The sequence below is a fragment of the Xyrauchen texanus genome, chromosome 43 (genome assembly GCF_025860055.1).
Source record: "Xyrauchen texanus isolate HMW12.3.18 chromosome 43, RBS_HiC_50CHRs, whole genome shotgun sequence".
Lineage (NCBI taxonomy): Eukaryota > Metazoa > Chordata > Actinopteri > Cypriniformes > Catostomidae > Xyrauchen > Xyrauchen texanus.
Genome location: NC_068318.1, coordinates 6,319,661 through 6,346,860, shown reverse-complemented (window position 1 = coordinate 6,346,860; position 27,200 = coordinate 6,319,661). Strand labels below are relative to the sequence as shown.

At 39.6% G+C, this 27,200-nt stretch overlaps 1 protein-coding gene across 1 annotated transcript in view; it reads left to right on the top strand.

The window, feature by feature from the left end:
• The window catches only part of LOC127636063 (ciliary neurotrophic factor receptor subunit alpha-like), a 335,920-nt gene that overhangs the window by 295,112 nt on the left and 13,608 nt on the right, over window positions 1–27,200 (top strand). Inside the window, exons 7-8 of the mRNA XM_052116438.1 lie at window positions 21,229–21,418; window positions 26,724–26,841. Coding sequence (XP_051972398.1) covers window positions 21,229–21,418; window positions 26,724–26,841 — 308 coding nt within the window. The remainder of the gene's footprint in view (window positions 1–21,228; window positions 21,419–26,723; window positions 26,842–27,200) is intronic.

Sequence of the window (27,200 nt, the reverse complement as noted above, 5' to 3'; positions counted from 1 at the left end):
CCATTATTCATATTGACAAGCCGGTTCTCGCCTCCTCCTTTCCATTGACTGCTTTACAATAACATTTTGTCATTTTTTTTACAAAAAAATTAAAAGTTACATATTTAAGCTTTAAAATAGAATAACTTCAATTGGGCTTATTATAATACCATAGCTTGGATATAGAGGCCTTTATCACTCTTGGATACAGATTATAAGATTTTCCCTAATGTGTACAAACTACACTCTCCTAAAGTATTATTAGGAACACCATACTAATACTGTGTTTGACCCCGTTTTGCCTTCAGAACTGCCTTAATTCTACGTGGAATTGATTCAACAAGGTGCTGAAAGCATTCTTTAGAAATGTTGGCCCATATTGATAGGATAGCATCTTGCAGTTGATGGAGATTTGAGGGATGCACATCCAGGGCACGAAGCTCCCGTTCCACCACATCCCAAAGATGCTCTATTGGGTTGAGATCTGGTGACTGTGGGGGCCATTTTAGTACAGTGAACTCATTGTCATGTTCAAGAAACCAATTTGAAATTATTCGAGCTTTGTGACATGGTGCATTATCCTGCTGGAAGTAGCCATCAGAGGATGGGTACATGGTGGCCATAAAGGGATGGACATGGTCAGAAACAATGCTCAGATAGGCCGTGGCATTTAAACGATAAGGGGCCTAAAGTGTGCCAAGAAAATATCTCCCACACCATTACACCACCACCACCAGCCTGCACAGTGGTAACAAGGCATGATGGATCCATGTTTTCATTCTATTTACGGCAAATTCTGACTCTACCATCTGAATGTCTCAACAGAAATCGAGACTCATCAGATCAGGCAACATTTTTCCAGTCTTCAACTGTCCAATTTTGGTGAGCTCTTGCAAATTGTAGCCTCTTTTTCCTATTTGTAGTGGAGATGAGTGGTACCCGGTGGGGTCTTCTGCTGTTGTAGCCCATCCGCCTCAAGGTTGTCCGTGTTGTGGCTTCACAAATGCTTTGCTGCATACCTCGGTTGTAACGAGTGGTTATTTCAGGCAAAGTTGCTCTTCTATCAGCTTGAATCAGTCGGCCCATTCTCCTCTGACCTCTAGCATCAACAATGCATTTTCGCCCACAGGACTGCCGCATACTGGATGTTTTTCCCTTTTCACACCATTCTTTGTAAACCCTAGAAATGGTTGTGCGTGAAAATCCCAGTAACTGAGCAGATTGTGAAATACTCAGACCGGCCCGTCTGGCACAAACAACCATGCCACGCTCAAAATTGCTTAAATCACCTTTCTTTCCCATTCTGACATTCAGATGGAGTTCAGGAGATTGTCTTGACCAGGACCACACCCCTAAATGCATTGAAGCAACCGCCATGTGATTGGTTGATAAGATAATTGCATTAATGAGAAATTGAACAGGTGTTCCTAATAATCCTTTAGGTGAGTGTATATCATGCCATCACTTGGTTTTTCAAGGGCCAGTACTAAAAAAAGAAGCTTTAAGTGCATTCATTTATATTCAGATAAAACAAGTTTAATTGAGCTTATAATGAATATCTTTTAAAGGGAAAACATGAAAAAATGGGACAGCATAATGAAACCAGGCACAACAGACATTATAATCTATTAAATAAAGCCATTGCTTTTTGTCTCACTTGTTCTGCCCATTCAGAGGATAACATAAATAATTTATTTACTGAGATGCTATTCAGATCTCGTGCATATTTCATAAGCACTCATGTTGCATGAACAGATAAAGACAAATTTGAGACTTTAGTAGTAAGCCTGTATTTTGCCTCTTGGAATCTCTGAGGAAAGCTTGTATTTACTTGGGGATTTAAATGAATTGCAACCTGTGCTCATTTGCACCCCTATTATTAAGCTAGTCTTAACAGTTCTCTTTCAGATTTTTCAGTTGGTTTGACATACCCTAATTCATTTTTGTTTTTTGTTTTTGTTGCTGTAGTTCTTAAGAACACTTCCTGCTCAGCTTCTGTTCGGACGCTCTTGCTTACTGCTCCGCGCTTTGCTCTATCGCTTTTATATTTTCATATTTTATCTCCTTTTATCAACTAATTTTAACTAATTTTAACTTAAACAAATCAGCACAGTGCTCAAAAGCTTGGACTACTACAAAAAAAAAAAAAAAAAAGCAGAATTCTTTTATCCGACCAGCCTCCCACTGAAAGTTTTCATTCCAGGGAAGGGAAAACACAACTGCCTACATTCAAAAGGATAAGAGAAAATGCCTCTTCTGGAATCTACTTGCTGCACTAACTGCCACAGACTTTTACAAAGGATTGCAGTTCTTGAAACAAAGTTATTTACAGGACCACCAAACCAGACAGAACACACAACAAAGCTTCGTCATGGACGCCCTCAGCATACAGCCGGTGAGTCCCATGAATCTAGTGCTCCTCGACAGGCCATACTGAGTGTAGAGAAACAAGCCGTTTGACTTACAAATCGATGGCAAAAACAGGGATGGGCGAGACCAAAAGGTACTCGAGACATCAGATTGTCACGAGCATCTCATATTGCCACAGTAGCATCCTCTACCCCAGATGCGGCTCTGACAAGGATTGCAAACACTGGTTTCCTACCACCGCCTATACATCTTGAGAACAGATTTGAAGTATTAATGAATGAGGAATCCCCATATGTGATGAATGTGATCGAACACAGACTGAATCAGCCAGTAGCTAACACTGATGTGAACTGGCGCTCAAGGTCGAGCAGACATCGGCATTCAGCTCAGAGCACAGCCGGGCCCAGGACTCTGATAGTGGGTGACTTCATAATCAGAAACATTAGCAGCAGGGATACAACTACATGCTGCCTTCCACAAGCAACAACCTCGGATGTAAACAGGGAACTTCAGAACATTCTGATGAAACATAAGACTGCAAATCGACTCATCATTCATGTGGGGAAGAATGATATTCATAAAGAGCAGTCAGAACTCCTTAAAAAGGATTTCAATGAACTTTTTGAAACACTTAAAAGACTGAAAGTTCAAACATTCATCAGTGGACCACTTCCAGCAAGAGGAACAAACAGGTTTTCATGGTTGCTTGGGCTTAATACATGGCTGCAAAAACCTGCAATATAAAAGGAGTGAACTTCATTGACAACTTCAATCTTTTCTGGAGTCAGAGGCAACTGTTTCGACAGGATGGCCACCACCCAAACAAACTTGGTTCAAGAGTGCTAAAGGACAATATCTACTTCTCCCTCAATCATCCTTCTGCAGTGTGTGCCAATCCACTCAATCTGAATGGCACACACACACCTGGACACAGTATGAATGACCACAGGACTTCACTTCAGCACCTGAATGGACATGCAGTTGACAAATCACACAAGGACAATGATAACACCACTCATCCACAACAATTTCTGCTCATGGACACAATCTCATCTGAGCCCTGCCCACAAAGTTCACCACAGACAGACTGTGACATATTAGAACTGCTCCAAGATTCAGCACCCAAGGACGACTTTCTGGAAAACATCCAGGGAAACCAGGACAGCATATTACAGCCCCTCTCACCAGACACGTTATCCCTCTCTCCAGAATCTCCACATCTGTGTTTCTCAGAGAAAATGGAAGAACTGGTGTATGCTGGAACCAAACTATCCCACTCTTTTGCTGCAAGCCCCCAGATATCAAGCAAAAAACGTCAGGCCCCTCAAGCACCTGCGGGCCCAGCTCGCCCTCCCCCTCCTCCTGTGAGAGCTCTTCGACCTCTGCCACAACGGCAGGGCTCACACCCTCCTCCATCAGCTCGAGGTGAACCAAAAACAACTGATACCAGCTCTCAGTGATATGTGTTGGGTCCCCACTATGATAACAGTAACTTTCTCAAATGTTTACAAAACAAGTTACAGAACCCAGTGTGCCTGTATCTTTCTCTATTGCTGTTCGATTACATCATAGAAAGTCTAAGGCCTTCAAAAGCCGTACAGCAAACCCATCTAATCTGGTGCCTATTACACGCCAAACTAAGATTGCTGTGGAGACAAAAACTGTTAGCACTTTTAAACATCCGCTCACTTAAAAATAAATCACTTCTAGTCAATGACTTAATAAGCACATACAACCTGGATTTTGTTTCTAAATGAAACTTGGCTAGAAGACAGCTGTAGTGCAACAGTCCTTAATGAAACATCCCCTCCTAACTTTACTTATTTGAGTGTCTGCAGAGAAGGTAGGAGAGGTGGGGGTTTAGCTGCTCTTTTTAAAGATGTCTATCAATGTAAGCAAATATCATTTGGGAATTACCCGTCTTTCGAATATCTGGGTAGTGTGTTAAAAGGTGCTCCACGCATTTTACTTATCATTATTTACAGGCCTCCAAAATACTCTCCAGCCTTCGCTGAGGACTTTACAGAACTGTTATCAACAATTACCTCAGAGTTTGACTGTTTTGCCATTGCTGGTGACTTTAACATTCACATAGATAAAGCAGAAACCAATATGACAAAAGAAATCATAACTGTTTTAAAAACTTTTGATCTGACTGAGCATGTACATGGACCCACACACAATCATGGACACACTCTAGATTTACTTATCAGTAAGGGTCTAAACATTTCATCGATTGTTATTAAGGATGTAGCACTGTCTGATCATTTCTGTGTTTTCTTTGATATATTGATCTCTCCTGCCATTGAAGCTAGATCTGTGTCTGTCAAGAAGAGATGCTTAAATGAGAACACTAGTGTACTATTTATGAAGGCTATATCTTTAACACCAAGTATATCTGCTGACTCTGTTGATTTTCTCCTTGATTCTTTTAACTCAAAAGTTAAAAGTGTAATTGATGATATTGCTCCTGTGAAAGTCAGGAAGAAGAGTGGAAGACAAAAAGCACCTTGGAGAAACTCAACAGCAGTGCAAAATATGAAAAGACAATGCAGAAAAGCAGAGCGCATGTGGCGGAAGACAAAACTTGTAGTCCATTATAACATCTACAAAGACAGCATCCATGCTTTTAATATGGAACTAGGCAAAGCTAGACAGACTTTCTTCTCGAATATTATAAACAGCAATTTAAACAACACACGCACTCTTTTTGCGACTGTAGAGAGACTGACAAACCCCCCAAGCCAGATTCCCAGTGAAATGCTTGCTCTCAGACAGCAAGTGCAGTGAGTTTGCTTCTTTCTTCTCTGAAAAAATCAATAATATCAGAAAGGTGATCAGCACATCCTTGAGTTGTGCTACGGTCATTCAAATCAAACCACAACCTGAGAAAGTAGTTACTATGTCTGATTTCAAAGAAATTGATGGCAAAATTTTGGAAGAAACCGTACAGCACCTTAAAACATCAACCTGCGCCCTTGATGCACTTCCCACAACTTTTTTCAAAAGTGTGTTCAACTGTTTAGAAGCAGATCTCCTAGAAGTGATAAACTCCTCACTTCTCTCTGGGAGTTTTCCAAACTCCCTGAAAACTGCAGTTGTCAAGCCCCTCTTGAAAAAGAGCAATCTGGATAAGACCATATTAAGCAACTATAGACCGATCTCAAATCTTCCTTTCATAGGCAAGATCATTGAAAAAGTTGTCTTCAATCAGCTGAACAAATTCTTGAACTCAAATGGATACTTTGACAATTTTCAATCTGGTTTCCGATCGCATCACAGCACAGAGACAAGCTCATAAAGATAATAAATGATATTCGCTTAAATACTGATACAGGCAAATTATCAGTACTGGTACTACTCAACCTCAGTGCTGCATTTGACACTGTCGATCACAACATACTTCTTGACAGGCTGGAAAACTGGGTGGGGCTTTCTGGGATGGTCCTAAAATGGTTCAGGTCATACTTAGAAGGGAGAGGTTATTATGTGAGTATAGGAGACCATAAGTCTGAGTGGACGTCCATGACATGCGGAGTCCCTCAAGGCTCAATTCTTGCGCCACTCCTGTTCAACCTGTATATGCTCCCAATGAGCCAAATAATGAAAAAGAACCAAATTGCTTACCACAGCTATGCAGACGACACACAGATCTATTTAGCCCTATCACCTAACGATTACAGCCCCATTGACTCCCTGTGCCAATGCATTGACGAAGTTAACATTTGGATGTGCCAAAACTTTCTTCAGTTAAACAAAGACAAAACTGAAGTCGTTGTGTTTGGAAACAAAGATGACGTTCTCAAGGTGAATGCATTACCTTGACGCTAGGGGTCAAACAACTAAAAATCAAGTCAGGAATCTTGGTGTGTCTCTAGAGTCAGACCTTAGTTTCAGTAGTCATGTCAAACCAATAACTAAATCATCATACTATCATCTGAAAAATATTGCAAGAATTAGATGCTTTGTTTCCAGTCAAGACCTAGAGAAACTTGTGCATGCTTTCATCACCAGCAGGGTGGATTATTGTAATGGACTCCTCACTGGCCTTACCAAAAAGACCATAAGACAGTTGCAGCTCATACAGAACGCTGCTGCCAGGATTCTGAGCAGAACCAGAAAATATGAACATATCACACCAGTCCTCAGGTCTTAACACTGGCTCCCAGTTACATTTAGGATTGATTTTAAAGTATTATTACTGGTATTTAAATCACTCAATGGGCTAGGACCTCAATATATTGCAGATATGCTCACTGAATATAAACCCAACAGATCACTCAGATCATTAGGATCACATCAGCTAGAAATACCAAGGGTTCACTCTAAGCAAGGAGAGTCTGCTTTTAGCTATTATGCCAGCCGCAGCTGGAACCAGCTTCCAGAAGAGATCAGATGTGCTCCTACATTAGTCACATTCAAATCCAGACTCAAAACACATTTGTTTAGCTGTGCATTTACTGAATGAGCACTGTGCCACTGTGTGTCCGACTGTTTGTACTGTATTTTATTTTATTCTAAACTGTTTCAATTATTCTTATTTTTTTTATTCTTATTTTAATCTCTTCTATGTAAAGCACTTTGAATTACCATTGTGTATGAAATGTGCTATATAAATAAACTTGCCTTGCCTTGCCTTAAGATTAGATCCTATACAGAAAACTGTACAGTCTTTCCTTTCAGATAAAAAAAAAAAAAAGTCCATAGACTTGAATCAGTTTGTTAATTTTTATCCTATCTGTTCTGCCAAATTAAAGGATGCACCTGTGTGTATTCTTGGCATGGACACATTTGTCAGTGTGTATTCCACAGCATTCCATGCAATTTAAGTTAATGCACATACTTGGCAAACCACAATTTCTAAATCTGTTACTTTGAGAATTAAAGCTGCTTGTTTGCGTGCTCAGTCATGTGAGACATCGTTTGGAGAAGAGGAACATGGGAAATGTAAGCCATCAGCTGGAATTAGTCGTCAATGGTCTGTGATGCTAACTTTGAGAGACTTCCTGTAGTGATAGGAATGGGCACTTCAAGAAAGAAGGAAAGCTAGCTGACAAAATGTGGGGGGCTGTTACAGCTTAGCGCTAATGGAATTAGTCCTGCAGATGCAATGCTCAAGTGTCCAGATATAGCCATACATTTTCTTTCTGAAAGGGGAGCCAGCCTTTGAAGATAAAGACCAGACTAAGGGTGTGAAAGTTTTTTTCTTTTCAATCTAGTTTGATATAGCTGACAGCATAAAAATAGGATCTACTGTTAACATGTTACATTTCCAGCAATGTTCCTCGTGGATTTGGCCTGACACATGTCAGCTACGTAACCTTAACCTTTACATGACATAATTGCAGTAGCCTAAAAATCATAATAATAAGTCAGAATAAAAATTAAACGTAAAAATAAACTACAAGCTGCTGGACTTCACTGTTTGATTATAATACATGTATAATTTGTAATGATACTAAAGTTATCCAGCCCAGAGCAGTGAGTGGTTTTCTTGTTATTGTTGTATGATTAATAGCCTATTAATTACATTCTAGACAACAGCAGGTCTATTAGGTTACATGTACAAATCAAGTCTGATATTCAGATACAAATCAGCTTTTTTACCATTGTTTATGTTGACTTTAAACATGACTGTGTTTACATGAAAACCTCTCCAGTGGTGGAAAGAGTACTGATTTTATTGTATTATTTACTTAAGTTAAAGTACTGCTACTGAAGAAATAATTCACTTGAGTACAATTAGAAGTACTGATAAATATTATGACTCAAGTAAGTTGTTCGAAAAACTACTAAAGTAATTATATTACAAGTTTCTAGGGCTGCCCCCAACCAAAGATTTTCCTAGTCAACTAGTAGGCTTTAGTTTAAGCCATTAGTCGACTAGTCAAAATACTAAACCATAATAATGAGCCTTTAAAATATAAATTCTACAAGCACATACACGAAGTGAGCAGCAGCAACACTGGCAAAAGTGGTAAAGATTCTGAATGTGTCGGAAAAACCAGCAAGGAGACTGTCTGAATATACACTCACCTAAAGGATTATTAGGAACACCTGTTCAATTTCTCATTAACTCTTTCCCGCCAGCGTTTTTTAAAAAAAGTTGCCAGCCACCGCCAGGGTTTTGGACGATTTTTGCTAAATTTTAATGGCCCGCAGAATATTTTCTTCCATGAATATATGAAGATGCTATATATCAAAATAAAGATCTGAGGCTCTGCTTTTAGGCAAAAAAAAAACGATTTTATTTTATCTTCATTTGTTCTTTTTTTATTGCAACTTGAACAGAGGTAGGTTTTGTCAAAAAACAACATTTCAGACAAAAAGCTGAGAAAAAGGCATGTTTATGTCTGATATTTTGAGCTTCTCATACTCCACTTCTTCATGTTTGAGACGATCGCAGTCTGTTTCTTTGATCAAAGAGTTGCGTACTCTTTCAAAACATGCGCAGGGGTTTTCCTTACCGTATAACACCTAAAACACGGAAACCCGGAAAATTCCGTGTTTGGCGGGGAAGCGTTTTTTCATAAAACACGGAAAATTCCGTGTTTGGCGGGGAAAGGGTTAATGCAATTATCTAATCAACCAATCACATGGCAGTTGCTTCAATGCATTTAGGGGTGTGGTCCTGGTCAAGACAATCTCCTGAACTCCAAACTGAATGTCAGAATGGGAAAGAAAGGTGATTTAAGCAATTTTGAGCATGGCATGGTTGTTGATGCCAGACGGGCCGGTCTGAGTATTTCACAATCTGCTCAGTTACTGGGATTTTCACACACAACCATTTCTAGGGTTTACAAAGAATGGTGTGAAAAGGGAAAAACATCCAATATGCGGCAGTCCTGTGGGCGAAAATGCCTTGTTGATGCTAGCGGTCAGAGGAGAATGGGCCGACTGATTCAAGCTGATAGAAGAGCAACTTTGCCTGAAATAACCACTCGTTACAACCGAGGTATGCAGCAAAGCATTTGTGAAGCCACAACACGCACAACCTTGAGGCAGATGGGCTACAACAGCAGAAGACCCCACCGGGTACCACTCATCTCCACTACAAATAGGAAAAAGAGGCTACAATTTGCAAGAGCTCACCAAAATTGGACAGTTGAAGACTGGAAAAATGTAGGCTGATCAGTCTCGATTTCTGTTGAGACATTCAGATGGTAGAGTCAGAATTTGGCGTAAACAGAATGAGAACATGGATCCATCATGCCTTGTTACCACTGTGTATGCTGGTGGTGGTGGTGGTGTAATGGTGTGGGGGATGTTTTCTTGACACACTTTAGGCCCCTTAGTGCCAATTGGGCATCGTTTAAATGCCACGGCCTACCTGAGCATTGTTTCTGACCATGTCCATCCCTTTATGGCCACCATGTACCCATCCTCTGATGGCTACTTCCAGCAGGATAATGCACCATGTCACAAAGCTCGAATCATTTCAAATTGGTTTCTTGAACATGACAATGAGTTCACTGTACTAAAATGGCCCCCACAGTCACCAGATCTCAACCCAATAGAGCATCTTTGGGATGTGGTGGAACGGGAGCTTCGTGCCCTGGATGTGCATCCCACAAATCTCAATCAACTGCAAGATGCTATCCTATCAATATTGGCCAACATTTCTAAAGAATGCTTTCAGCACCTTGTTGAATCAATGCCACGTAGAATTAAGGCAGTTCTGAAGGCGAAAGGGGGTTAAACACAGTATTAGTATGGTGTTCCTAATAATCCTTTAGGTGAGTGTATATATATATATATATATTCAGACAGTTAGATTCCAAAGTGATGTTGTAAAGCCATCTTTCAAAAAGATGAACAACACACATTTTAATTGCACTTAATTTCTTATATTTTCTTACTTTGAGTCTTGCTTTTTGTGAAGGCTTATCCCTAACCTTTCTCAATGAGATTTACCCCATAGTACCACCTAGCATCCAACCAGCAGTACGTCGACCAGCGGTTCGTCCCCTCCATCGTCCAGGTAGACGGGGATGACCTGCCGGTAGACAGGGCGGAAGGCACGCCCCTCCCCAGGGAAAGAGTGGGGGGGGTGTACGTCATGCTGGGGGCTACCCTGCCTGAGAGAATGAGGGAGGAATGTAGCAGGGTGGAGGGCAGGGCCAGGTCGTGATCATACACACCCGGTCCCTTATCAGGCTAATCAAGCCTCCGAGAGGGATAAAGGCCGACTGCGGAGGATTGTGCGGGAGAGAGAGATAGTTTACATCGTGTGTGTGTTTGTCTTTAAGTTATTCATTAAAATATTATTTATGTTCTCGCCTCCTCCTTTCCATTAACCCCCTTACACTATTCTAAAAGTAAATGTAACGTATTACTACCCACCTCTGTTCGCAACCCATTTTACAATGGGTACACAAAAAAAAAATGTAGGACAGGACTTCATTTTTGCCATTGAGGATTGATTGGATCATAAAAAGTGGTCTCCATATGACAGTTGGTTGGAGGGCTGGGACTGAAAAAAGAGGACTTAGTGACATCATCCGAAAAGGAAAGTTGTTTCAGAGGTAGTGAGAGTTATATATTTAGATAAAGGATTATGAAGACTTACTTGCACTAATGAATCACAATATGACCAGGAATTGTTTAAAAAAGTAAATAAGGCTGATTTTGAATTCATATTGTCTTATAATATACAGTATTGTGGAACACGTTTTAGACCAATACAAATTCATTGTGGTGATAATGCTGGTAAGGACAAAAATGTCTAAATCCAAAGATATAGCTTTTTTGCTTGTTGCCTTATCGTGTTGAGCCTGGTTAAGATACATCACGTAGTGTGCTTAATTATTTTCACTGATTGCAATGCATGACATATTTTATTTGTAAATTCTCTGTCCTTACTGCACCAATGATGCTACTTATACCTAATCTAGTCTAGAGTTACATAATGATACTGCTCTATAAATAACTCTCTCTAATGGCATATTTCAGAAATTAGATGCACGCTGTCTCTCTTTCTCAGCAATACATCCAATGTAGCCTGACCTGAAGCAGACAAACAGGAAGGAGTCTGTACTGTCTCATTTTGACTGTTGATCAATTTTCCAGACTTTGACGGTTGACTTTGGGCAGGGGTTTTCCAATATCTACTAACTTCTGTTTCTTTTATGTGTCCAGCTCCTGAAGTGGTGATAGTGTTTTAAGTGGGTTTATGTATCCTAAAATTACAGAGGTCCTTTTGATGTCCACTGCCAGTTTTGATGCTGAGAGCTTTTACAAGAGGGCAGCAATTGGAAGACTGTTTTACAGGTGTAATCAAACATTAAAGTTGCATTTCCATGATATGGTTTGGCAAAATTCACCATCTACACATAGCTTTAAAGTTACCTTTCAAATAAAATACATTTACATTTAAAGGTTAGTTCACTCAAAAGTCATCATTATCTCACCCTCATGTCATTCCATCTCTTTCTGACTTGCACAGAAAACAATACTAACATAAAAAATTTGCTTTGTGTAGTTACATCTAAATTAACTGGTTTGATTAATCAACCTGAATACATTAGGTTACACCAACTAAACAAATGGTATGGGTTAGAACAGGCAGAAATAGCTCTTTAAAGGGTAATTTTACCCTAAAGAATGAATTCTCTCATGATTTACTCATCTTTAATCTATCTCAGATGTGTATGATTCCCTTCTTCAGCAGAACCGAAATTAAGAACTTTATAAGCCCATTTCTGTTCTGTTTGTCCATACTGTACAAGTTAACTGGTGCCATCAGACTGCTGGCTGTTTGATGGTCCAAAATAACCCAGTCGATCAATTAATGTCTTCTGAAGCAAATTGATACCTTTGAGTAAAAAATTAATTGTTAATGAAAACATTATGAACTTTTAAAAACTGCCAGCAGTCGACGCATCACGTTACTATCGCGCAACGTAAGCGCAAAGTTGAAAGTGCGCACTTTGTTTACAACAGAGGAACATGTGAGTACAGTGCTGGCCGGAAGCAACAATTTCATGTTAAAAACTTTTTAATTATCAATTTTTTCTTACACAAATCTATCACTTTGCTTCAGAAGACATTCATTGATCGACTGGTGTCATATGGATTACATACGCTGCCTAATGAACCGCCAAACAGCCAGCAGCCTAATGTCACCTGTTTGCAAGAATTGTATGGACAAACAGAGTTGAAATGGAAATGAAATTTTTCATTTAGGTTCTGCTGAAGAAGGAAAGTCATACACATCTGGGATGGCTTAAAGGTGAGTAAATCATGAGAGGATTTACATTTTTGGGTGAACTAACCCTTTAGGTTAAGAATTGCAGAATACCACTTTTAACAGTGTATTTCTGTGGAAAACAGGTTTATATAACGAAAGTATAAAATGACCAAGTCTGTCAAGCAATAAATATGCCATCAAAGTACCATAAAAGTAGTTTATATGATTTGTGCACTATATTTCAAGCTTTTTAAAGCCATAAGATACATAAAGAGTTTAAAGTCATTATTCACTGAAAACATCCTCATTAGCTCTCAAATCTCATAAAGTTGGCACATCACATAGGTAACGACAAGAAAGAACCAGTGAAGTTTTGTGTCAATGTCTTCTAATCTGGCACATCACATTTTGCCATGCCATGATTGAATGTGTGCATTTGAGAATGAGTTTTAGGGCATTTTCACATTAATTTGAGCACTCCAAGTGCTCTCAGAGTGGTATAATGTGAATATGCGAACAACTCAAGTGGTCTTAGACCCGCTAAAAGGACCCAAAAGTTTGTGGGTCCGTTTGTGGTTCAATTGATTTGTGCAATGTGAAAGTGAAGAAGTACCAGTCCGCTTTGCATTTAATGACATACAGTAAGTACATTGCTGCTTGCCATATAGCTGCATTACATTCTTCAAATTCCTGTCTCGATTTATGGTCCACATATGGGAAATTTAAGCAAATATACTCTAGATATACCATGATTACCATGACATGCTTTTGTGTCTCATATTCCATTTTTGTTGTATTATTTGAGCGCCAAAAATGAATGGACCGACCGCATTCAGAGCAAAGCAGCGCATTAAGTCTGCTTTAAAGTGCTCTGATGGGCATACTCTCTACAGAGGTTCACGCCAAACTCCCACAAAAAGACGAGTGAGGATTTGTATATTTTCTCTTTAATTTTATTTGTGCAGTGACAAATGTTCTTGGCTCATACACACAATGTAAATTACATTTAGGAGGAGATGCTTGCTTGCTCCATTACTCTAAATTTATTCAAAAGATAAAGAAACATATTTTCAAATGCACATTGAATTTAATATGTTTTTCTTCATGCGAAATAAGGGCTTGGAGGTTTTATCCGAGAGCCTTAACATAACAAGACAGAAAAACAGTATACATTATTACTATTGCATAACGTAATATAATTGGTGGTGTTGTGTGAGTTTCATAAATGACATATAAAATATTACTTTTTATCTAATTATATCCCTGTTCAATAATTTTTAATGAAAAATTAAATATTCTTTAAAGCATTAAAAGTATTTATTAATTATTATATGATTTCAATTTAAATATCAATAAATTACTACTTAAGGTTTAGGGCTATCTATGACAATTTGTATGAAAATTGTTTATATTAATAATCGCAATTATTAATGAAAAATTATTGTCAGACAAATTTCATAATCGTGACAGCCCTAGCTGCAATGGGGATGCAGTGCGAACATTCTTGAAAATCTTTCCTGTAGGTTTGGTATGATGTGATTGCAGTGGCGGGCCGTGCATTAAAAGTCTAGGCCTTCGGTGGGATTTATCCCATTAAGAAAACACAGTTTCACAATAAATAAGACACCCTATGCCTTTGAGCATCATACATTATGTCCCAGCTAACTGTTGTATAATACATCTACGATGCTAACATATACCCATTTCTAATGGATGAAGCCTTGGCCTGGAAGAGAGGTCATCAGGTGGTCCCCAACCTTCTCTGGGTGTTTCGACCCTTAACTACAACACCCTCCAGTTGGCGGGTAGGCAGTGATTGGCCAGGTCACTGCCCCTCTCTTCCAGGCTTCTAGCTTGTGTACTCTCTCTTATGCCAGAGCCAACAGGAGGCTCTCTCTGATGCTTCTCCCAGCCTACGAACTGCTGCTTTCCTCAAGTGGCCTCTCAGTCCAACCTTTGTCAATAAGTTCCACACAGATTGGGCTGGGAACCCTCAACACCCGACCTCCACCGTCATCAGCCATGTTGTCTACCCCTTGTCCCGGCAGTCTTGGACAAATTGCTGGTATTTGGCTTTTTTCCTCTCTGCAGCTTCCTCACTGCCCTCCTCCCACGGCACCGTCAACTCCACCAGGATGATTTTCTTTCCCTCTGGAGACCACATGATGATGTCTGGCCTTAGAGTTGTGGCCAGTACCGCCTCGGGGAAGTGGAGTTTCCTCCTGAGGTCAACCTCCATTTCCCATCCCTGGGCTGTCTGCAGAATATTCTGCCTGGCTTGGCTGTGGACGACAAGTCTTTGGCCCTCTTTCACACAGGCGATGATACTCAACAGTGGTCTTGCTTTGACTGATTGTTTCTTCCTACTTTCATGATCCAGGATGTTTGCAAGTTCTGCCAACACCCTGTCATGGCACCACCTGTTTCTCCCCTGTGTCAATGCGATCTTACACCCTGACAGAATGTGCACCATCGTTCCTTTCCCACCACACAACTCGCACAGAGGGTCCTCCCTCATCCCCCATCTGTGCAAATTGACTGGGGTTGGTAACGTTTCATACACTGCTCGGAGCAGAAAGGATATACGGAAGGGCTCCAGCTGCCACAGTTCACTCCATGTGATTGTTACTAATAACTAATAATACCAATTGACATTTATAAACACGTCCACGCATGAAAGCCATAACTTGAAACGACACTTAATGCTCAAGAAAGCCTAATTTTAACTGCAGCATGACTGTTTTGTGAAATGAACATCTCCTGAACAGACATTCAAAAATCATAATCTTTCTTATGAATCTAACAAGGAGGTCTATAATACCTGGAAAACTCTATCTAATAATATTTGTAATTGAAATGTTGCTTGCAATAAATTTCATTTCATCAGTGTATACGGTTATGCTGCATTCCATTCAAGTTGGTGTGGGATATTCCTACTTGATATCTCCGACCATAAATGCATTCCATTCCCTGATTTTCAGAAGATGATGTTTAAGGTAACAAAACTGCAATGCTCCTGTTAGCTTAGCAGGGGTTTGACTCTCATTAGAAATGTCTCTTAGCAACCCAACTGATAAACAATGCTGCAGCGCTAGCATTTGTTATTCAGGTGTACGATTATCAAAAGAGATTATAATGTTTTATGCACCTGTTTCTGCAGGCATTTGTTAAACAAGCTTTAATAACATGTAATGTGGAAACAAACTCATTTATCGATATTACTTAATAAAGTGAATGTTTATCACTTACTTTGTATATCTCCCATCATGCCCCTGCATCTCGGCAAAATCGGAGTTGAGGATTTCTGCAGGAGCCTACAAGTTGTAATTCTGACTTCAAGTTGCATTCCATTGCACTTTTCCTAGTAGGAAGTTGTAATATCCGACTTTCCGAGTTGAATTGAATGCAGCACTACTTTTCAAAACTGACTCTGAATCCTCAAGTAGCCTAATTTACACTTAAAAAATAAATGAAACTGATTGTCTGATGAATCTGACAATCTGACTTTAGTTGCTCATTAATTTGCACTGTTGAGGGATTCTGTGGAAATTCTGAAGGCCTGACGGGGTGGAGCTCAAAATCACGTGCTGCTTCGGGCATGCGATTTGTGAAATAGTTGTCTTGCATCACTTGTAAACATCAAGGAATAAGTTGTAACTGGATAAACTTTTCATTTTTCTCTATTTGTTTGTAGATTAATCAATAGTGGAAAGCGATTGTTTGAGAATAAAATAAATTGTTTGATTTATTTGGCATGTTAGGCCAGCAGAGCAGGCTTTTCTGGCCCTGAGAATTCACCACTGTTTGATTGTTATTAATTATGATTGAATTTTCATTCTTTGGTGAGCCAAACCCTTTAAGGTGGCCCAAAGCCCAAATTTAGAATGTAAGGAATTTGTATTTATTTATTTGCTTTGTTTCAAATGTAGTGCTGTAGATGGGTTAAGGGCTGCAATTCAATAACAATCGAATCAAACACTGGGCAGCTCAGGTGCTCAGTGGCCACCATGAGGGAAGGTGCAACGAACGTGGTTTAATCTGAAATTAAAAGGATGCCGCTATTGTTTTGTGGGGTTTTCAGGAAGCACTAGGGAAATGAGCAATGGTCTCTTTTCCAGTTATGAAAGAAAAAGTTCAATTAAAATGTAAATGCAGAGACTAACTGCCACTCACACTGTGTTTGTCAACGTTCCTCTGTGCACACTCAATGAAAATACATGCAGACAGCGTTAGTGGATATTCAAAGAAGAAAAAAATATCTTTTAGTCTTTGTTCTGGGGAGTTCAGGTGCATATGAGATGTTCTTTGAGTTTCCAAGCATACAGACTGCAATTTTTTGCTTTCTTTTTCTGTATGTTCTACAGCAGTGCTTAGGAGACCTGGAAGGTAATAAAGTAATAGTGAATTCTTCACAAAATATGCTTCGTGCTTTGTAAAATGTATCTTCGTGCTCAAGAATGTATCTTCGTGGGCGCAGTATTTCTCCCCTTCCACTGTTTCATCACTACTGTACATGTGTGCGACAGGGTTGTGCACCATTGGGAACAGAACTGACAGTACCTTTTTTAAATTCCAATGCAATTTCTGAATTTGCATTTGGTAGTAAACTTGATGCAGAATTGTAATTCGAATTAGAATATAAAGGTATAGTCCACCTTAAAATTTAAATTCTATCTTTATTGATTCACCTTAGTGTTGTTCAAAACCTTTATGACTTTCTTTCTTCTACACTCTCAGTAAATGAAAAGCTACTGTTTAACCCTAAAACGCATATGTGGGTAAAATTGTGCACAACTGAACTTTGCATAATAATGCACTATAATATTGCGTGACTAGAATTTGCATAAAATGCATTGACCATAATTTTTTCATGAAGAGTAAAAGTGTTTGTTTTTTTCTGAACTAAATAAGGACAGTTTATGACACCATTGTTGTCAGGTTTTAATGCCGAGTTAAAATAAGTTATTGTAATGTTTACCAACTGTTTTTGAGATTTTGGTCTTTCTCCATTAAAGATGATAGGAGCTGTATTTGTATCCTGCTTGTATCCAGTAAAGAGACAGATGAGACAGCTGCGGGAAAGTGTTAGAAACATGGTCGCAGATTGACCTGACTTACATTTAAATGACATTGGTCAGTTCTTGATTAGGAATTTGGCCCATCCCTAGTGTGCGGAGAGAAAGCCACAGAGTGCGTGACGGTGACTGTATGCAGCACATGTAAGAGCGCTGGTTTGAGTTGCAGGCTTGAGCTAGACAGCCCAGTGATGGATGCGCTTGCGAGATGACTCATAGACGACATCACTCATCTCCCTTCATGCATAGGACTGCAGTGCATTAGGGAAATATACCTCCTCCTCATGCACGGGACTTCCCGGCCTCTTTGTGGCCCCTCCTCTGCTGTGGTGACCCTCTGAACCTCATTACACACAGGCACAGGAGCCCAAAGGTCACCATCAGGTGTAAGGAACGACAATGCACCGCACAAACAGGAAGTGAACTACAAACAACCTTAATGACTGGGGAGTCTTTTTGGTCATATTCTTTAAAGCTGCTGTGAACGACAAGTATTTGTGTCTTTTTGCACCACGGTGTAAATAGCATTGGCCACACAGGGCAGCTATTTGCACCCTAACAGCCTGGTGGAACCACAGAAATATAAGACAAACTAACCAATAGATGTTGCTGCAGTGGTGTGGGGTGTAAAGTCTGTGTGTGAAAGTGTACTGATGTTCTAGCGACCGCGGTTCAAATCTGCGTTTTGTTCCTCTCTTTTCCCATCCGATTTCCTGTTTTATATTTCCTTTAATACTACTTAAAATAATAGATAAAAATGAATATAAATGTTGATTTCATCGCAGTGATTTGGTCACGGTGAATGTCGGGGAATGCAGAGAAGGGTTTGATCCGGAGGTCTGTCAATCACACTTGTTCCCGTGTGAAACCATGGTACTGAAGTAAAACCGAGGTTACTTTTTCTAAGGTAAGGTTAAGGTTAGGTTTAGGTATAGGGGTACATGTAGTTTGTCTGTGGGAATATAACTAAGCACAATAAGTACACTGCAGTGATGCCCATATACTGTATGTTAATATTTAAATATGGTTGCAAATAGTGTCTGAAACTACTTGCACCATGGAGCAATTAGTATCTACCATTATTTGCACCAGGGTTGGGGTGCAAATAATATTTGCCACTATTTGTACTGAGTGTAAATATTATATATCATTATTTCTACCAGGGTGCAATTAGCATCTTCCATTGTTTGCACTGGGATTGGGGTGCAAATAATATCTGCCACTATTTGCACTATTATTTGCATCAGGGTGCAAATAGCATATGCCTTTTTGGAATGAGTGTTCCATGTGTGCAACTGGCCACTCAATGCAGCTATTTGCAGCCCAGTAGTCTAGTGGAGCCAGACACAGCTACAACAAAATGCTAATTAGTTGTCTTGAGACATTGCTTGGAGGGTAGTGCACATCTAGAGTTGCCACAAAGTTGCTGTAAACTTGCTGCAATTGAGCTTGTTATTTGCAGCAAATGTTTGCTAGAAGTTTACAGCTCTTCACCGGTAGTGGTGAACCTGCAGCAAACATTTGGTGATAATTAAGAGTTTGCTTTAAAGTGCATTTGCATGTGAAAATTAATGAGTGGTGAATTTGCAGCAAGTATGTGGCAGCTCTAGATTTTTGTAAGGGTGGACAACCCAAATTCAGCTTGTGACATTGTGTATATGAGAGCTCGCTCTTAAACAGCAAAAACACTGCATGTGGTAGCCAATAAGGACACTTGGAGGTGGCTCAACCAATGGTGTGACTTTGGGGTGTGACACATGTAAGATGAAGGGAGTGTTTGGGAAAGCCGTTTGAAAAGAGTTTTGTTGGCTTGTCAAAGCTAACATACTGATATTCAACGGACTTGGTTTATTTATTAATTTATTTATTTTTTCCCTAAACCAAGACCAAAATTATCAACTGTAAATCCTCCAAAGAGCTTTCATGCAACATCCACCAAACTTGGTACAGACCTTCCTACTGTTATGAATCGCATTTTAAAATTTCTTTCTAACTGATCATACTAACTTTGTTTTTTCCTGTAGCGGACAATCAAATCTCAAAAATTAAAATCAAAACTCCAACTCCAAAATGAAATTCTAATGTGCTTTTCATCTTCACTATTGGAATACTGTATGTTGATTGCTAGTTAATTAAATTAGTTTTGGAGCTGTAATTTGCATTTGCTCATGTACGTGAGACACATCAAGCTGTGGAGTTTAAAGGTGCTGTAAGTAATTTTAGCATTCTGAATTTTTCACATGACAGCCACGCCCCCTCATCTCAAAACCCTGCATTCCAAAGACAATTTTGAGACCAAGACCGAGCAAAAGAGCAGCATTGTTTGTTCCTGTGGCTGTCAAATTGAACAGTAGCACAATACACTCACCTAGAACTTTATTAGGAACACCTGTACACCTACTTATTCATTTGATTATCTAATCAGCCAATCATGTGGCAGCAATGCATTGCATCAAATCATGCAAATATGGGTCAGGAGCTTCAGTTAATCTTCACATCAACCATCACAATAGGGAAAATTGGTGGCATGATTGTTGGTGTCAGACAGGCTGGTTTGACTGGTATAACTGCTGATCTCCTTAGATTTTCATGCACAACAGACACTATTTACTCAGAATGGTGCCAAAAACAAAAAACATACAGTCAGCGGCAGTTCTGTGGACAGAAACACATTGTTGATGAAAAAGGTCAACGGAGAATGGCCAGAAAGGTTTGAGCTGACAGAAAGGCTACAGTAACTCAGATAACCACTCTGTACATTTGTAGTGTGCAGAATAGCATCTAAGAATGCAAACACATCGAACCTTGAGGCGAATGGGCTACGACAGCAGAAGACCATATTGGGAACTATTTTTAGGACCATACTGTTCCTAATAAAGTTCTAGGTGAGTGTAGTTCCCTCAACTGACAAACATTATGAATCACAGCCTCAATGATCCGCTTCAAATGAGAACGAGCACAATAATTGACAGCTGAAAAGCGTTAATGTTCGCAGTCTACACAGGGACCGCACATTTTTGTTTACAATGTCTACAGCTGTCGCAGAGACCAGTGAGATATCTCAGGACACTTATGTCATTAATACCTGTAAGAGAGTAGGAACATTTTTTGCATACTTTTCCATGAAAAATATTCACTTACAGCAACTTTAAATGCTGAGTAAAGTTGAAAGGATTTAAAATTCTTTCAGTTGTGTGTCTTTTTCCTTTCCAATTTCATAATTGGGGCAACTTGTCACAAAAGGTAAATGTGTGTTCAGTGAACTATTTATTTTTTCATGGTTTAGTATGTTTAATAGCTTGTCTAAATGTATTTGTACCCAGTACATTTGGCTTTTAATTATTTGGCTTTCAAATTATTATTTGGCAATTGTAAATTGACTTTCAAATATACTGTAAACCTGACAAGAAAAATATTCACTTGAATAAAAAGACAACTTTCCCTGTTCTCCCCTATAATAAATAAATTGATTGATGATCAAGCAACTCTTCCACTGTGAATTACTCTAATAAAACATTCTTCGTCATATGTACGTCATCCCTAATCATATCAACTGCACGCATCATTCCCATAAGTTCCATATCACTGATTGGCACTCCTGTTATTGATTGACAGGTGGAGCTCTCCGACAGCACTGCCCACACCATTACCGACGCCTACGCTGGGAAAGAGTACATCATCCAACTGGCGGCCAAGGACATGGAGATCGGCACTTGGAGTGACTGGAGTGTGGCAGTCCACGCCACTCCTTGGATGGAGGAACCAAAACCCATAACCTCCACCACTGAGAATGACGTTATCCCAGGTATGCATGGGGTGTCAAGTCTACACACGCTCTCCTATTCACCATAATGATGGTTTTGTGTGCCGCCAGTGATCTCTGTTCTCATCAAACTGTAATAGTGGCTGTTAATGAAGAGAAAGTGTCTAAGGGGCTTAACCTAAAAGTCAGGCTGCCCTCTGCTGTCAAAGAGGGTTAATAACACATGAATAGTTGATATATTGTGAGGTCAGCGATGTACTGTTAAAGGGATAGTTCATCCAAAAGTGAAACGTTTCCTTTTGTGGTTACACAAGCACAGGAGTCACAAGGGAACTGGCATATATCCAAAAACTATGCATTTACGCACACTTTGTAATGCACAGAAGCAGAATAAATATAATAAAACAGGATTCAGTTGCAAAAAACTGTAGTATATGTGCAAAGTGGATTATAGTTTCTCATGTATACACCCAAAAAACAACAAAAAACAAACAAACAAGAAAAACACAGATTGTTAGAAACATAGCAACGTTTAAGATGCAGAGCAAAAAAGAGGGCATCCTGAAACAGCTGTGCCAGTGCAAAAGAAAATGCTGTATATTGTGAGCATCCAGCGTTTTAAGATAGTAAAGAGTTATTAGTTTAGTCATAACTGCCCTATTCTACTAGTCTATTGAGACAGACTTTTGACTTTAGTAAATACATTTCATTATTGTTTATTGGTCATCAGGCTTTAATATATGATATGAATGAATTAACATTAAATTTTATATAGCGCTTTTCTGACACTACACTCAAAGCGTTTACACAGTGAAATATCTTCAAACACCACCAGCGTGCAACATCCACCTGGATGATGCGACAGCAGCCATAGTGTGCCACGCTCTCCACACATCAGCTATTGGTGGAGAGGAGAGAGTAGAGTTATAGAGCCAATTAATGGATGGGGATTATTAGGAAGCTATGATTGACACCAGGGTTTACACCCCTACTCTTTTCAAGAAGTGTCCTGGGATTTTTAATGACCACAGAAAGTCAGGACCTTGGTTTAAAATCTCACCCAAAGGGCAGTGTCTTTTTACATTATAGTGTCTCCATCACTATACTGAGGCATTAGGACCTACACAGTCCATTGTGTGAGCACACCCTAATACCTCTTCCAGCAGCAACCCTAGTTTTCCCAGGAGGTCTCCTATCCAGGTACTGACCAGGCTCTGCCCTGCTTAGCTTCAGTAGGTAAATTGTCTTGAGCTACAGGGTGATATGGCTGCTTTGACTTGGTATGTTAGGATACCACTTGAAGTAGCACCATTCTTTTGACATCAACGTAAGAATTGAAAGTGATAACACAAATTGAAAATAGATACTATTAATAATAGATAATAGATAGTATGGACGTAGAGAATTTACATGCCCACAGCAAGCATTGTCATACATAAAAACATTGGATTGAGTAAGCCATTTGGTGATTTTCATGTTGCCACCTAGTGGACCGCTGAACATACACTCGACTGTCCGAGGAAACTAGGCACCTTTTTAGTTTTGCTTCATGCTGGTTCCGCCTTGCGGCTGGAGTTTGTCTTGTGTTTATTATATATTAAGGCCTGCAGGCAAAGCTCCAGGGCCAGATGGTTTTGCCACTGAATTTTTTAGATCTTATGCTACAGAACTGGCTCCACTTTTGTTAAAGGTTTATACAGAATTTATGATTTTTTTTTCCATTCTTAAATAAAGAATTTATTTAAGAATGGAAAGCTTCCACCAACTTTGACACAAGCCTGGATCAGTCGGATTCTTAAAAAGGACAAAGATCCAAGCAAGTGTAAGAGTTACTGTCCAATTTCCCTAATCCAGCTAGATGTTGAAATATTGTCAAAAATTCTGGCTAACCGATTAAGTAAAGTTATGACATCTCTTATACATATAGATCACGTGGGGTTTATTCTGGGCCGCAGCTCTTCTGATAACATAAGGACATTTTATTCCCAGCAAATTTGTCTGACCTTAGTAAAAAAGGTTTTCGAGCGATGTGGGCAGGTGGGTTGATTACCCTATGATTGGGAAGGTTAATGTTATTAAAATGAATTGTATTCCAAAATTAAACTACCTGTTACTATCTCTCCCTATAGATATCCCCCTCTCTTACTTCAAGCAATTTGATAGCATAGCGAAGTCCTTCATTTGGAATGGTAAGCGTCCTAGATTACATTTTGATAAGTTACATAGACCGACTGACAATGGTGGGATAGGCCTACCAAAGATTTTGTTTTATTATGCATTCGGTCTCAGACATTTGGCTCACTGGTCGCTTCCACCTGAGAGAGCCCCCTCCCTGGTTTTGTATAGAACAGGAAGTTTTTCTCCTATTTTGCCATTGCAAAGCCTGTCTATCAAACTAATCTGAAAAGATCAATTACACCCTGTTATCTCACATTTGCACTCGGTATGGACAAAAGTGTCCAGAGTGTCTAATTCGGACATTTATTTAAATGTTGCCACAAGCATATGGCTGAAACCTAAATTATGTATTAATAAGTCCCCTTTTTGCTGGTCAGAGTGGATAGTGAGGGGTTTAATACACTTGTTAACCTTTATAAGAATGGAGTGTTGAGATCTTTGGAAAATTTGGGATAACATTTTGTGGTTCCCAGATCTTAGTTCAATAGGTATTTACAGCTGTGCCACCTGCTCTGTATTGTTTTTGGGAGTGGCACACACACCCCTAAAGAATTTGCTATAGGTGCAAGGACATCAATCCAGGCTGTATAACAGGGGAGCTTGACTACGAGAGTTTGCACAGGGAGATAAAGTACTTGTATTACTACCCACATCAAGCTCTAAATTATTCACAAAGTGGCAAGGGCCCTTTAAGGTCACACAGCGAGTTGGGGAAGTCAATTATGAGGTAGTGCGGATAGAGGCGGGGCTTGTCAAATTTACCACTTCAACCTACTAAAACCATGGAGAGAGGCAGTCCCTGTATCCTTCTTGGAGGAAGGAGCTCGGTAAGGAGGGAAATCTAAAAGCCAATCTGTTCACAACCGAGACCACCTTCCGCCATCACAACGTACAGAGGTTGCCAGTTTGCAAAATGATTTCTCTGACGTGTTCTCGCCTCTCGCCGGCCACACTAACCTCATAGAACACCACATCGAGACTACCCCCGGGGTAGTGGAATGTCCCTACCACTTACCCAAACACAAGAAACAGGTAGTACAGGAAGAATTTAAGGTCATGCTCGATATGGGCATAATAGAAGAATCCCACAGCGATTGGGCCAACCCGGTGGTTCTGGTGCCTAAGAGCGATGGCTCTGTCTGGTTCTGTGTGGATTATAGAGAGGTCAACGCAGTGTCAAAATTTGATGCTCATCCAATGCCTCGTATTGATGAATTACTCAATCGGTTGAGCTCGGCTCACTTTTATTCGACACTGGATTTGACAGAAGCTAAACCGCATGAAGGATGCCAACGGTATCTGGCTCTACAACCATTTTAGTTTGAGGTTTTCCACAGACCGGGGGCACAGATGGCTGTCATGGACTTCCTCTCCAGAAAAGGGGTGGGGGGGGCAGTCCGTACAGTTCCCCAGCTTGAGTCGGGCGTTGGGGGTATGTGGAGGTGAGGGCGTGGTCAAGCACCCATTTGGGGAGAGCGGACAAAGAGAATCAAGATTTGAAGTAATGTTGTTTTAGAAATAGCACTGACAACTTGATGACTGTTATTTGAAGTAATATCTAGTGAAGGCTGCCCTGTATTATTTGATCCAGTAGATAGTATTAAGTTTCCATACCCATGCACTCAGTGTATTTAATCCACACTATAATTGGAAAGGAGGACAATATTTTAAAGTCAGCAGAATCACATGCATTCCATGACTGTAGCTTTGTGAGCAGCATGTTAAAACACCCTCTAAAAGCTTTTTTCCTTCTCTCCCGGGCAAAACAAGCAAGTGTCCTGCAATAGTTTCACCTTTTACCTCGTAGTGTTATTTCAGCTTTTTTATTTGGTCAATTTGAAATGAACGTCGTACCGAAAACAGCTCTGTCTACTTTATCTGAGATGTTTTCTACAGAGTAACTTCACACATCGTCACACAGAACAAATAATACAATAATCGAGTGATATTGAAACAATAAGTAATATCTACTTATACTTGTGAAGTTCAAACATTTGTACAACTGCGCAACACAAACAAGCTCTACTAACACTGAAGCAATAACTGTACTGCTTTGAACATGCTCCATTGCATTGTGTTTTATAACTCTAATATTATTCTAAAACTCATAATCATATAAATTCTACTGTTTTACAGTCTATCTCATATGCAGTCTCTTTGCCAAGGGCATAAAGTCTGGACCACTTTGCAGCTTTTTCTGTGCAAAAACCACCCACTTAGACTAAAAGAGACCATCTGACCAACATTGAAAACAATCAAACCACAATTCATTTAGTATTTTATGTGCAGTTTAGGGGTGGGGAAATATTATGTTGATGCTACCACAATATTGCCATGCAAGGACAAAACACAGTTACAGCAGATTTTGTCAGATCTGAGTTATGACCAAAATCGAGTCCCTTAGATCATGATCTGTACCATGACAGAACGTTTTGGCTTAACTATGCCCAGAATCAGAGAAAAAAGAGTGAGACTATTTTGTAATCAACATTCGGCTGGACAATCACACAACCTTGAAATCATTGTTCTCAGTTTCAGTGTTAGCATGGTTACTGCATTGTGACTTAGTAGTTCAGAATAGTACACTGGCATGAAGAAAAAAATTAAATAATAGCTGTGGCTCTGCAAATGGTTGTACAGAAAACACTGATGAAATTAGCACAAAATTTGTTGGGATTGTAAACGGAAGTTTGGCTAGTGGATGTACTGTGTACTTTTCATTCAACTAAGTTCTTCAAACAAAACTCAAAAATGTAAAACAAAAAATGTATTGCATGGATCTCGCAAACATTGGCAAATACAGTGGCTTGTTATTTCTCAAATGAGCTCATTGCAGCAGCTTGGTACCTTGTATACATGACTTTGTTTCCTGGCAGATGGATAAAAAAATGTATACCTCTGACTCCAGGAAGTTGTGTTGTACCCAGCCAATCAGAGTGGACCTGCTGATTTTTAGACAGCTATTTTTGCAGCCTGATCTTATACAAATTACACAACTGTGGTGATATTTTGGCAGTTTGTGGCAATATTAAACATGAAATTTAATGTACTTCATTTTGTGGTGCTTTCATAACTCTGTCAGTTTATAGTTTAGTTTAAAAGTGTTTGTAAAACACTTTTCTGCTGTAATGGTTAGAAATAGTTAACCAACTTCTAATTTTCTTGGCAGAAACCACCCCAGGTCCACCCTCAGCTGCTCCACGAGTGGGTGAACCCACAGCAGCTTGCTCCACCCTCCTCTGGTCCACCCACCTGCTCATGGCGTGCGTCCTGCTGTCCATCATGTGGTACGTGAAATCATCAAAATACTATTTTCCCAAACTAAACATCTCAGTCCCAATTCTAATGCATAAAAGGATGTGGTGCACATGCTTTCAATGTCTGAACCATACATGAGGTATTAATGTAGTCAGAAGGCATTTATGAGTGTCAGAAGAGGCTTACCACATTATTCATACTGCTTGGCTACATTTATTAATTATGTTCCATACTAAATAATAATACACTACACCAGTAAATGCTCCTCTCCAAGTTAGGTTGCAGAACCTACATGCATGGTTTATTAAAGGGCTTTGCTTACTTAAAGTACATCTGTGTCATGTTTGTTCCCCTTAGTAAATAGACTTTTGAATCTTTCAATTTCCCA